Here is a 14358-nt window from a genome sequence, read left to right on the forward strand (position 1 = left end):
TCAAAATTGATACTCAGGTAGCATTGATGCCAAGTGCTGCAAACAGCAAAATTAAGAAGCGTAGCGGTGTAGTATCTAAAAAGGTGCCACCAACCCAGACCTCAGTAGACCTTAAATTATTATTTAAGAGGTTCAAATTTCCAACTTGTGTTATTTTTGGCAGAAAATGCATCGACCACCTGAGCAGGAGCCTTCATGTCCCAGCAGAAAACCTTCAAGAAGCAAGTAATCCACTTGCCCAAAGAAATACATGTTTCTTAAACTCTTCAACAGAGTCCATATCAATAATTTAATAACCTTATAGTTGACAAGCATTAAATCAACGTGCTGATCATTGTGTTCAAGCAGAAGATTATCTAAAAGTAAACGGGGACCAAAAGCCGGAAAATGATTAAAATTATTCTTGTGGAGCTTACTGTCAATTTCTGAAATAAGCAGAGCAGCCATTTACACATGTTAATTTAAGTTATTCTTCCTGAACCAAGTCGATGAACATATTCTTACTCAAAACCCTCCGATTCCATTTTTCCATATTGTCAAAATGCTAATTCAACTCGTGCAGTTTTGATTGAGAAAAAAACAACAAAAAAAACAGCAGTGACAGTTTTATTGCACCGCAGGTGCCTGTTTGGAAATTAAGTCAAATAGAGAGGACTTGCATATTTAAAGATTTTCAAATAAAACCTCTTAGTGGCACGATCCCTGGAAGTGACAATCTTGCCATTCTGGTAGAGCTTCATTTAACGGTATCTAATGTGAAAACCCAACTCTCCTGACTTAGATGTTTCAAATGTTGAAGTCCTCATTTCAGTTCTTACTACAAATCTCATCGAACGAGAGGTTACGAGAGCAGAGTCCAATATGACGTAATAATGCCTTTACTCCTCCAGCCATCTGTAATCACGCCCGCTTTGTTTATACAACAAGTCCCTTGGAAGGGGAGCCTTCTTGGATTGATGACACGCGGTGACAAACCTTGATGCTTGACCAATCACAGCAGAGTGGGTGTGGTTATGGAAAACGAGATTTCAGAAAAAACAGTTTTTTTTAAGTTGGTGGAGCTAAGGCACATTTTCTAATGTAAATATTTAATGGAAGTTTTTTGCAAGCAAGCTCTACACTGCCTCCTGCTGTCCCATTGAGGTCAGATGATATTTTGAACGCCACAGATTTATGAACTTGTATAAATAAAAGGCTGTTTTGAGGTCTGTGTGCTGCATTCCAGACAGTGTAGACACGTTTTCATTTATTTTTATAGTATTTTTTATTGACTTTTAGCCCTAAATAAACCAAATATATTTGAAAGTTATACAGTATAGATGTGATCTGTGATACTTTATTATATTCTGTACGACGTAATACGCACTATAGCCCATTGATCAAATCTAATCGGTTGAACCATGGAACTTAGAAATTATGAAAGCAAATTTGTTGAAATTGGGACAGTCACAAAGACATTTAAAACATTTCCTTAGAATGTATGCATTTATTCTCAACTCGCATTTTTCTATTGTTTGATTTGTCCTCTTTAGATTAGATCTTTATTGTTGATAAGGATATAATAACTACCGTATACACTTAATGACATCACAAAGACCTGAGATGTTTATACATAACTTCCTTAGAGGCCACGGACATGTAGGTAGATCTCTATGCTAAGCTGTGAGGTATTAAAGACTGATGTTACGGCACCATACTGGAGTCACACAGCCAGACGCACACACACACTCCATTTTTCCCCATCCAGTCGAATCGATTCCAGCACAGTCGTCACACATCATTACACCTTCCCATCGTCTTCCGCGCCTTCTTTCTGTATAGAGTGTGTTTGTGAGGGTGTGTAAGATTGAGCGTGCTTAGAAAGGTAGCCTAACTTCACACACGGACACAGGCTTTTGCTCTTATAGGATATTCAGGTTGGAAAACGAGAAAGAAAACACAACCGATAGCTTTCCAGCCACCACGGAGGAAGTGACCATTTGTCTACTATCCTTCATTCTCTGAAGTTATACCTATGATTTTGACCAAAACCAGTCAAGTTTTCCCTATCTCTCAAGCACACTGATGGCAAAGACGTCTATGCAATCTGAATCCACTACAGCCAGACTGTCTCGTAAAGACAGGTTGCTCAATGACACATGAAATTAAAGATTTCAACAAGCTAGAGCTGAATAGAGTAGAACACAGAGCCAATTACAACTATCAGAGGGGGAAGTTTAATGATCAAACAGAAGTCATAAAGTCGCATGTACAGTATGTGCACACCCAGCAGCATTGATCGTGATCCAACATTTGTACACAACAGGAAATACTGGCGAATATTTCCCCACCAAAATAATAACCTGGTTTATTGGTTGGGTTTTGTCCTCGAGCAGACATAAACACGGACAAAACCCTGACTGATATAACCTTGAAACAAGAGCCTTTTCCAATGGATGCAGGAAGCTGGGTGTTGCAGGGAAAGGAGAACAAATCAGGGCAAGACAGGAAATCGGAGAAGCGAGGGCATGAGGAAGGTGAAAGGTTCCATCTGAGAAGTCTTTCAAATGTTGGACTGGATCAATCTGTTATCTGGTAATGCATAACCACTGAAGTCCAATCTGTTTTTTAAATAAGTTTTTGTAGATTATTTTTGAAATGATTTCCAATTATATCATCAATTCAGATAAAGCTTGCTGGAAGCTCAAATTTAAATTTCAACATATAGATGATATCTTGATTTACCCTCCAACACTGAATAATACAAAAATAAGTTATTATTAACTCTTTAATATTAGCATGTTTATGAATTGGGGTCATGAAGATACACAGGAAAAAAGGCAGAGTCCATCTCCCCCCTCAGTCCACTCGTACAAGTCCATCTTTTCACTCTACCAGCAATCTCTGTGTTCAACAGTGTGTGTGTGTGTGTGTGTGTGTGTGTGTGTCCCTCTCGCCTCCCTGCAATCTAAAAGCATATGTGCCCTCAGGGACCCCTCATTGTTCCTGGGCAGAAGCGTCAAGACTGCAGAGGACAAATAATAGTTCACAACACAGAGGTTGTTGTGTGACTTGTGTGCGCATCTGTACAACCTTGTGTGCATCAGTTCATCATCCATGATCCAGCAAGTGCAAACTGTGGATAAGTCTGAACTTCTCTACAAGGTGCAGCGCCCTATAGTTGTGTGAGGAGATACCGTTTCGGTGAGAGGGAAAAAAAAAAAGGTTGTTAGACTTTTCATCGCTCAATTAACCCTACGGCCTTCATTTGCATTTTATAAAGAGCTTGTCAATCTGTGGGGAGGGTTATCTCTTTTAGAGGAAGAAAAAAAAAAAAAGATAATGTGAGGGAGAAGTTTCTAGTCTGTCAGGAAGATAACAAAACTGTCTTATCAATGGATGATGAGATCCACACTCATCTCAGCTGGTTTCATGAGGAAAATGAAAATGTGCAGACATGTGCGCGGCGTCTTAACTTGTGCATCATGTCGGCAGCCAAGACGTGTTATTATGTCGCAAGTAAGAAAGTTTTATTTTTAACTTTTTTAAATCACCCCACGACATTTAATAGATTTTTGTTTGACTTCATCTTCATTGCGAGTGCAGACTCAAAGACAAGCAAAGCCACCACCATTAACAAAATTGTGGTAGTAACCAACATACCTAGAAAACATCAACTACTTATTTATTAAGCACTCGATTCAAGTGTCTGAAATGGGCACATATTATGCAAGTCATTACAAGTGTGCTTGGGTAACATTTTTATGTGAAGCACTTTATTTAGCTTTTTAGAAATGGGTCCACACAGTATACTTGCATGAGTGGCTACACTCTTTAAATCTCTGCCTACCTACTCCACATGCATTACCTGCTCCCGAGTGCCCTGAATCAACTGGTCCCGCAGTTTGATTTTCAAGTTAAGAGCACTAACACTCCAAGCCAGTTATTTAACGACATGAGTGATTGCATAAAAAGAGAGACTGAAATTGCCACCTGAGTTTAAGGCAGATGTACGACTTCATAAGAGCGTTAACCTCTTTGGGAGGAAAAAAATGTTACCAGCTAGTAAGGGTATGAAACTTTTAATAAATATCTTAACCTTAATGCATTTACTCACTTACCTTCTGCAACAGCTGTGAGCCGGAGTATTTTGCAGAGATAGACTTCAGTTCTCCACCGAATGCTGAAGCCCAGAGCTTCACCCTGGAGATGACACACAGTTTAGAAACATTTCTGAGAAATATGACAGACTTTTGTTGTAAAACTTGGATGCATTATTAATTGTCAATAGCTCTGAAGTTACACAAGCATTTATTCATGCTTTAAAGATATTTAATATGAGGTACAAGCAGTAATATACATGTTTGCTTGATTACTTTTTGTGCAATTTACAACAATTAAAAAAGACTGAAACTATTTGACCGTCTATGCTAATATAGATTAGTGTCTTGATTTATCTAGTTTTTTTTTAATTTTTACCTTTTTTTATTTTATTGTGATATTTCACAAGTAAAAAACATTTACAGTTTTAACAAGAAAAGTTAATTGCTGACATTTTGGCATAGGTTTATATGTGGAATATGTTAACGGTGCATGATATTGTTTAAGATATAAAAGTTAGAAATTTAAAAATGTAGAACTAAATTGAGTTTCATCGAGTATAAATTAAAGCAGCAGAAAGAGGTTAAATCAACGTTAAATAATACAAGGTATAAAATTAATATAACAATAATTCTACATTCCCACAGCATAACAAAGTCCTAAGAAAATGATAAAATTAAGAATAAAGATGAACCTCGATATCTGTTCGTTACAAGACAAACAAATCTCCAAATAAGGTCTCAGAAAACAGTTGACGTCACGTGTGCGTAAAGCCGCGTCTACTCACACGGATGGAGGGATAGTTTGGTGATATCCTTCCACCTCCGAGACACTGCCGATCAGAGTTGACCAAAGTAAAACCACAATCGCGCTGAACGTCGCACGGCTCCGACAGACGTGCATGTTGCGCGGAAACATCCTTCCTTTACGCACAGTTGCGTTCGCGCCGCTGCCAGGGTCGCTTCTCCAGAGATCGCGCGGAATCATCCAAAAAAAAGCGTTAAAAGAGAGAGAGAAAGGTGGATAAACAGACGAGCCGGGGAGAAGACATGTGTTCGGAGGTTCGAGCGGCAGGATCGCAGCTGGAGGAGTTGAGTTATCCAAAAGTCATGCGCCTCTTCTGTCCGGCACAAAAACCGACGGAGATCTCGACCTCTCTATCACCCGCTGGGTGGTTCTCCTGGAACCCTTCTGGCCAGACACCGAAGTGAAAAGTCCAGGAACTGAGGATGCTCGTGGAACGATGCTGCGCACCTCCCTCCTCGCGCACCTCTGGCTCCTCTTGACTGATGCGACTCCTGCCTCCTTTCACCGCTCACTCTTCTCTCCGCGACCGAGGATTGGCTGAAGATGATTGTTGTTGAAATGCGACAGAGTTCACCTTTACAACACACACATAACTGAATGACTCATCCGTCAAATTCCATTTAAAAAATAAGTGAGTTTTACTTTGAATAAAAAAAAGAAAAAGATTAAACATCATTGACATGGTTAATATTCCATACATTAATTTCTGCTTTACAAAGGGAAATAAATATTATATTTCAATGTTATTTTTAATCTGCTGAGTCAAGAAATTAAGTTTTTTTTTTTAATAAAAGACAGTGGAGCTAATTCACAATTTATTGACGTTGAGCCAGGAAGCCGACTTAAGCAAAACAGTTCTGAGAAAGTTGAACGAAGACAAAAGCATAGCAAAAGTCCACAGCGTGTTCAAGAACCCCATGGCCGCTAGAATTAGTCATTCTGTCCTCAGAAAAAAAGAAAATTGAAATCCTAGCAATGACTGAGGACGAGAGCATACAGTTGACTCCAGCAGCTTTTAAAGCTCAAGTTTGTACATATTTTGGTTTCAAAACTAATGAAAGCAGTAACTACTTCATCAAGAGTCATGTGGTCTGTAAATTCTGCAACACCAGAGTCGAGTTCTACAAACGTATCCTTGTTCCTACAGTATCGCAATATATTGTATCGTTGCCCCTGTATCGTGATGTGAATCGTATCCTCTGATTCTTGCCAATACACAGTCATACTTGTAACCAAACATAAAGAAAAGTATAGGTTTTTTTCTGATGATTAGTGCCGTCTAAATTGTGTTGTTGTTTTTTTAAACAAGACTGCTGTCAAGAGTTTCCTAAAAAAAAGAGCATGCAAAATAGCAAACTCCATATGGGAACAAAATGTTGCAGCCCAGGACTCCTGCAGATTCAGCATTATGTTAAGTTGTATTTATAATGCCTAGATCCAAAAGGTGGCTCCATAAAAATAATGTCAACGTTAAACTGACTCATGCAAAAAGGTTTGGAGAGCCCAATATTATTTTTGGCGATTTTATTCTTCTTTTTTTTTAATGAATTTTATTTGTATTTTAAGATAACGCTCAATTTACATGCATATCATGCTTTGAGATCGACGTTGCCTTTTTTGATGAATACTTTAAACTTACACATCATGCACAAGCTTTCACGTCAGCTCAAGTCAAGCCACATATATTCAGCGAAGCATGCATTTGTGCAAAGTGCTGATGAAATAGTGAAAAGGTACATTGTTGTCCAAGTGATTGGTCAGTGAAAAGAAATACCAGTTGATAGGTCAGTAATGGAGGATAAAAGCATGTCAATTAAATGCACTCTGCAGCAGCAGCGTGGCACTGGCAAGTGTGTGGGCATATGGCTGGTGAAAGAGGATGAGAGCCTCCGGGGCGACAGACCCCATGTGATGGATTATGTTTCACATATAGCTGGAAGGATTCTGGCGAGGCACTGAGAGAGGATGCACACTGACAGACAGCATTTCACCACGAGTAGAAGGGGTGTTGATTTCAGGCATTCCCCTAATAGTGCAAATATGATCACATCACTGCAAAGAAGCCATTTCAATAAGTAAAAGACTCAGACAAGGGAGATAAAAATATATATTCTTATTTAACCCTTGTGTTAGATTTAATTTGTTAAGAAAAAAAAAAAAATTCAATAAAAAAAAAAAATCAATGACTTTTTGGCACAAGTTCTTGAAGTACATCTCAAACTACACTCATTTACTTGACTGTAACACGAAATACTGGGAGCTATGAAGATTAAATAGTTTTAAGGTCTTTGGGTCTCACGCATGAAACGCGAGCAGAACACATTTGTGTGCAAAACGTGAGCAGCAGGAAATGAACGTGATTTAGGCATTCATCGAGCTCCAATCTCTTAGTAGCTACAAACAAAATCCACATCTGTGTAGAGCTGGTCTAAATTCAAGAACAGACCCAATTCAAGACTGTCGTTTATAAAAAGTACATGTTAATAGATTTTCGTGTTAGTTGACAATTAGCAGGTTTAAGATTCAGATTTTGATCACGATTATGAGTTAAACAACAGTCCCTCAATGATATGAGTGATTGTCAGCAGGTGATATTTTGGATGGTGAGGGCACTCCTTCATTGTGGAATAGGTTCCATGTTCTATAGAGGCAAGATTAAAGGATGGCGGTGATATTAGTTTGCCAGTTCCGGAGAAGATTTTCAACGTCAGAGTCTTCGTCAGATGAAGTGAGTCACTGATCAGGGAAGACTGAACTTCAAAGCTCCCCCTTTAGTTACAGTGGTTCGTCTAGAGGAACTTTACTCCCTCCACACCTGCTTCTGCAGGTAAAAAAATAAAATATTCTTATAATCACTATATTTACATGAGAAAATGAAATTTTTTCTTCTTATAAGATGATCTGATTTCAGATTCAGTTAATACGAAATATACATCATAATTTTGCACAAAGCTCTGCCAGAAAATATGATTAATATCCCATTTTTCCATAAATCCATCGGACTAAACATATACAGGATGTGAATTTCAACTCACAGAGAGAGAAGCAAACTTCAAAAAAAAAGAAAAAGTAACAATCTCGCCATTCCCCTCTTCTCACGCCCACAAGCCCTCATGTTTGTCCTCTAACCCTCCATTTCCTCAGTTGTGAATGCTGTAATCACCCACGATTTTAGAGTGCAGAGTGTACCGAGCTGCTCCTGAATGCAGCAAAGACAGGTCAAATGCACCCTTTGATTTCTATTCTGGCCAGAAGAAGAAGAAAAGAGAATATTTTTTAGTTCTCTCATCAGTTACACATTATTTTTATTTCCTATTGAGATGGTTGTAAATCGTAATTGGTGGTTGTTTCAGAAACCACATCCATTGCTTAATAAACCAGCTCAACTATTGGAATTCTGAGTGTCTGATACTACGGCAGCAGTTTCCCTCTCCTGGTTGTTGTCCTGTGTTTGACCTCCCAACTACAAGCTAGTCCATCTACAGCACCTCATTAGCACCAAAGTCATCTCGGTGTACCCGCACAGATTAAGGGATCAGCACACAACAGTAGGTGTCATGACACAATTGTGCAGCACTGCTAATGCTCTCCTCGCACAGGCCTCACACACACACACACTTCTCGCTGAGGTTGGCAGCTGCAGCACTGGTCTCAAGTTCCCCTGCAAAAGTTGGACATCCTTTTGTTCGATAAAGTGAATATTATTGGTAAAGTAGTTTACATAACACCTGCATTAACAGAATCCCTATAAGTGCTTTCAACAGTTCAGTAGTCTGCAGTGGGTCTAGGTGTACAACAAACGTGGTTCCTCTTGATGTTTGGAATCAATTTTCATCTTGAAATGGTGGCCGAAAAAAAACTATTCAAGGACACCGCAAGTGAAGGAAATCAGAAGCAAAACAAATTTTGAAATATAACCAATTTCAGCACATGGACCACTAAATGCTTCCATCTTCCAATAAAACAAACTAAATGATTTGTAAAATTATGTGAGAGCTCTTGTGCTTGAGACCCTGGCTCCTTGGTTTGAGAAATGTGTCCACTGCTATCTGATGTCACTTCAACTGTCCCTTTGTCATAGTATGTGAACGTTACGGACTGGTGTACTTTAGGAGGGTCAATTTTTATTCATGTCAAATTTACCTTAAAAAAAGCCAAAGCCAAAATTTTATTTTATGCCCATTTATACTTAAGTTTTAAGTCGATGAGGATTCTTTTCAACACCACTGCAATAGAAAATGGCAAACACAGGAATTGAAGTATATTAAAAAATAACTCAAGATAAGCATTCAATTAAATCAACCCATCATTAAATGAACTCCAAAAAAAAAAAAAATCTGAAACCAAACAATCTCGTTTACGAACAAATACAAAATATGTTAGCCGAAATTTGAGTTCCGTTTATTTGAAGAGCTTCAGCAGAATTTGTTTTCCCCCGCTGAGGCCCCATACACTGTAGCATTGATACCATTGAAAATCTCTATCCGATGCAGATACAGTGTTTAAGTAATCAACATTTTTGACAAAAAGGGGCTAATATTAGTTGTAAATAACTGTATTCATAATATCAATTATTTGATTAAATGAAGCGTAAAAAGTAACACATAATTTAGTGCAATAACAACATTATTGAAGATGTACTTCTATTAAATTATCCATGCCACCTACGAAACAACTGCACTTTATTAATAGTATTAAAAACTCTGACAGCACCTTCCGAAACTGATTTGGACTTCACCCAGTTCCAGAAATATCCCCTTTGTGTAAATTAGTAATGAGGTGAGAGAAATTTCCCTCCATCAGCATAGGGGCAGTAGCAGACGTCTGCATTTAATGTGATGAAGCACAACTACTTCTGGACAGTGAACGATAATATAAAAATATCCACCACATGCATGATTCATGCCTAGAGAAAAACAAGGGCGAACTGCGGCAGATGAGAGATGCCAAACAGCAGGGGGTGAGGTAGCCTCCACATGCACGTCTAGAATTAAAAGAAAATTCACGATTTCTGCACTTTTCCTACTTGAAAGTGTGTCCTTGAACGCAGCATTTGATCTGGGATGTTGGCAAGGGCTAAACCAGCTGCCCCTGTATTAGTGTTTCAGTGACAAGGTTAATTAAACCTTTTGGGACAAAATTGGTGGCTGCCAATATTCACTGCAGAAGGTTGAATAGTTTGTCAGATGATCAGACATGTAGTTAAACGAGAGTCCCATTTTGTTTAGAATGATAAAAGGTTTGCAGAACTCCAACGCGGCAGTTGAACAAGGCAGAGTGAAAGTTGTGTAGCCAACCTTCGATGTACATCGATACTTTTCCTCCTTAGTTTCCAATGGTCACGAAATCACGTAATGTTTTGTTTTATGTATTGTTTTGTGAGGGATACATCACATGATGTTAGAGTAAAATACAACTTGCTGAGGATGCAAAGAATTCCATAGTGGCACATTTTTAAACATGGTAGTCCAATGTACATTTTTTTGCACTTGACCATATCACTTATCTGCGCGATTCAGACGTTTGTCAATTCAAAACATGTACCAATTTCAATGCCAATTCCAATCTTGTTGGAAGAGGGCCATATTTAATGATTCCCCTTGTGGTGTTGTCATTAAGCTTTAACCTCGTTTGTAATATAAAAAGATTTTAAAAAATGTGCATTTCAATCTGACATTTTCATATTAGTTGTAATAAGTTTACGGCAAGGTAGCCTCTCTCGTTTTGGAAACAAATTCTTATGCTTCAGTTGCCAGTGGCAGAGATTTCACAGGATTGCAGTTACTCTTCTGACACACACGGAGTCGCCAGAAACATGTTTAACCTTGCGCAATTTATAAGAAAAATATAGATTTAACCATGCGGTCAGGGGAGGCAGTGCCTCAACTCTCACTGCGCAATCCATCACAAACTGTGTTGATACATGCAATTAACGTGCGCCAGTTGCCGTATCTCTGAATGTCGTCAATATAATTAAAAAAAAGATACGTTTATATATCTTTATTTTCCACAGTCTGGCTGATGTCTTTAACCAAAGTTTGATGTTTGTAACGGTTTTATTGGGTCTCACTGATCGGAAATACAACCGCAGCGAGAAGGTGGCACACGCTAATGAGCCTCATCAAACTACGTCACATCTCCATTAGGGCGGAGATACTTCAAACTAAAGGAAATAGGTGGACTTTGACACACAAAACTCTGTTACTTTGTTTTTAAAACAGTTTTAATTTTAATCGTAGAAAAAAGAGAATACAATAGGATAATTAAAAACTACATTTTGACCTTGAATAAAATATTCTTTGTTTTTCTCACTTATATTGACCCAATATTTATCTTCAACATAATAAAAATTGTTAAGGTATGTGTAAATCTAGCCAATCACGGAAGGTCTGACACAATACCCTTTTGGTGTTTATATACTTGTAAATCTGATACTAAAGGAGTCAGTGCCTCACCGACCATGAACCTCACGTCACTGGATTTAACCATTAAAAAAAAAAAAGGCTGAATAATTCCAAACATCTACTGGCTTTAAGTCACAGCCATCACCTTGACTTCCCAGTCAGTAATATGAAGGCAGGCAAAAATATTCATAATTTCCATGTCATCCTACTTATATTTCAAAAAACTTTTACAGAATATTACAGAAATAGAAAAGATTCCCGACGATGTTGTGGATCAATCTCAGAGCACAGAATGACTTGAGGTTTTGTTCTAGAAGATAAAAGATTAATATGATTATATAATCCACCGAATTCGAAAGCAAATTGGCAGATGTAATTGTGTTTAAAAGTAATTACGGTCCAGTCATTTCCGTCATTACCAGATAGGATTCGGAAAGCTGAGCTATTTATACAAGACAAATGAGCTGTAGGATTGTAAGCCTACAAGAACAAGTGACCATTTATGGTTTACATGGTGATTTAAGGGGGCTGTTTGCTAGTGTTTTAGAAAAGCAGCTTTTTAAAATCAAACCATCAGGCCCTTCTTGCTGACCTCCATTTCAAAGCAGAGTCAGAGAAGCCCACCAATAAACTGCGTGGAAGCTTAAGAGAACATCAATTCAGCGAGTAATTAGGTCAAGCATCAAATCCAGGAATTGACTGGGTGAGGGAGGGAAAGGAAGATGGTCGGGAAAGAGATGAAAGAAACCAGAAGAGAAGCATTAGGTGTGGGACAACCCGCAGATGGAGTGTGGGTGAAAAAGGAAAAGGTTTGCAAAGGTTACTATAGAGAGAATTGAGGTTGGTGAACTAGAATTGCGGACAAAAGAAGTCAACATGAATCCAAATATTGCTCTTATAAAATACGCTAAGACACCAGAACTAAAAGTACATGTTGAGGGAATTCATAGTGATACCGATATGTGTATTATGAAAGTCGTTGTAGTAAAACTTGTCAATTTTCTATTTTCAATCAAGTGTGAAATGACTGAAGCAGCTATGGGGAAAAAAAAAAAAAAAAAAAAAACTTGAAATGCAGCAAATGTACGTTATGTGTGGAAATAGTCTCAGAGCGTGGTATTTGCATTGTATTGTGCAGCAGATTAAAATGCCACTAAGTGCTCCACACTGGCAACATTTCTTAATCGAGTTTGCCTTAAGCGTTCCATTTCGTTTTACATCCCGAGCCACTCCAATCTAGGCAAAAACACCTTTGCCGTTCTCTTAAACTCATTAATTTGTTACTTTCCCAGCTTCCCCCCCCCAATTTTCTCATATGCAATCAAATTTTCTTTATTCTTCTCTGGTGTCTCTTTGTACAAGTCCTGCAGGACTTTATCAAAATATGTTTTTGAATTAGTCGTCCGATATAAACAGCCACCAAGGAGAACAGGAGTCATGGCCACTGAAACAGGAAATTACAGCCTGTATAATCAGATAGACAGCTACATCATTTGGAGGGTTGTCTTGCAAGCTCTGGGAGAATTGAAGGGATCTTACTTTTGCATTGATGAAGGAAATATAGCCATGAGAATAGTCACTCAAATGTTTGACAGTTTAATAAGCTACATTTTAAATGGTAATCATAAACACTTTTTAGGTAGTGAATTTAAAGCTTGGGTGGATGGTTTTTAAAAGCTACAAAAGACGTAAAAATAAAGAAAAATATAACAGCGACATGACAGGTAAACCATATTTGTCACGAACATTATCATGGTAAGATTTTCATCCAACTCAACCTGAAACTTTTTCATGTAGCCCTTTTTTATCCAAGATTTGTTCAATTTTAACTTACAACTAGAATGCAGAAGAAAAAAAAGGATAAACATCAAGTCTGAACACATTACTACAAAGAGCTCAATACTGATCTGCCCTCGGACTGTTTATAGTTGTAATTGGCAATAATCAAATAATGTGCAAAGATAACCAGAGTGAATTAAAGCGGTAATTGCTGCTGCACTGATGGAACAAGTGATATTCACTGTTCCAAAGGCTTTACTGCAGGTTTATAAACACTAGAAAAACGTCACATAGGAGATCGACTAAAACCTTAATGCTACATCGTGTCATTCACTGAAGCAGTAAAGCAGTAATTGCTAACTGAAAATATATCAGAGCTCAAGTTTTAAAACAGCAGCATTGCGCAATATATTTAAAAAAAAATTGTAATGATTCCTTAATTTTGAACTCACTATTCATTCAATGGTACTTCGATATGTCATCTCGCTTTGTCCGAAGAGTCCGGGTGTCACTCGACCACCACACTTTTTAGCAGAAGTGGGTCAGAGAATGCGTTTTTAAATGAAGTACTGAGAGCGTTTCTGAAGTTACTAGAAAGGTAGTTTGTAAACAAATACACATTTGGCTAGTGAGAACCAAAAACAAGTGATTGCAACATTGTAGTTACACTAATCTTACATACGGGGGAGCGAGAAACAATATTTTAAATAATTCTTGAAGTATGGAGGTCAGTAATTATTTATAATGCACCGTTTCAGTGCTTAACTAGATTTCTACTGCAGTTGCTTCTATAGTGAGCTATGGTTTTCATTTGTCGGTTCCCGCTATATTTTTAGCAAAACTGTGTTTATGATGTGATTCGAGGAGTGATCCATCAATGTGACTGGGGCTGTCACCAGGTAAAAGCTGGAGCCTCTGGATAACGCATGCATTTCCATCGGTCAGCTCACACATTGACGATGCAGCAGGAGTAAAAACAGTTGCTCATCTGTAGTGTGTAGTTCTAGTGCTTCAATGCCTTGATTTGGCTTTTGTGTTTTGCTGCTCACACTTTTTTTATTTCATGATGCATGTCTTCAATCGTGTGCATTGTACTGCTTTACAGCGCACACCAAGTATAACCTGACAGGGAACTGAACTTTGGAAAATAGATCCATTATCTGATGGCCTCAGTTTTACTGGTGACTGTCCTAGTTTCAGTAGAAGGACACTCCATGAATCACATCATAAACCCAGAGTTATGCCTAAAAGGATCAAAGGAACCAAATTACCTGCTGCAGTAGAAAAC

The 14358-nt window shown here is 38.1% G+C and overlaps 1 protein-coding gene across 1 annotated transcript in view; it reads right to left on the reverse strand.

Annotated features, from left to right (window-relative positions):
- Positions 1-5322, reverse strand: part of cacna2d3a (calcium channel, voltage-dependent, alpha 2/delta subunit 3a) — an 89135-nt gene extending 83813 nt beyond the window's left edge. Inside the window, exons 1-2 of the mRNA XM_087780737.1 lie at positions 4868-5322; positions 4101-4182 (exon numbers count right to left, since the gene is read on the reverse strand). Coding sequence (XP_087636863.1) covers positions 4101-4182; positions 4868-5067 — 282 coding nt within the window. The 5' untranslated portion in view covers positions 5068-5322. The remainder of the gene's footprint in view (positions 1-4100; positions 4183-4867) is intronic.
- Positions 5323-14358: the final 9036 nt, after the last annotated feature.

Source organism: Callionymus lyra, chromosome 19 (assembly GCF_982586985.1).
Source record: "Callionymus lyra chromosome 19, fCalLyr1.hap1.1, whole genome shotgun sequence".
NCBI classification, from domain to species: domain Eukaryota; kingdom Metazoa; phylum Chordata; class Actinopteri; order Syngnathiformes; family Callionymidae; genus Callionymus; species Callionymus lyra.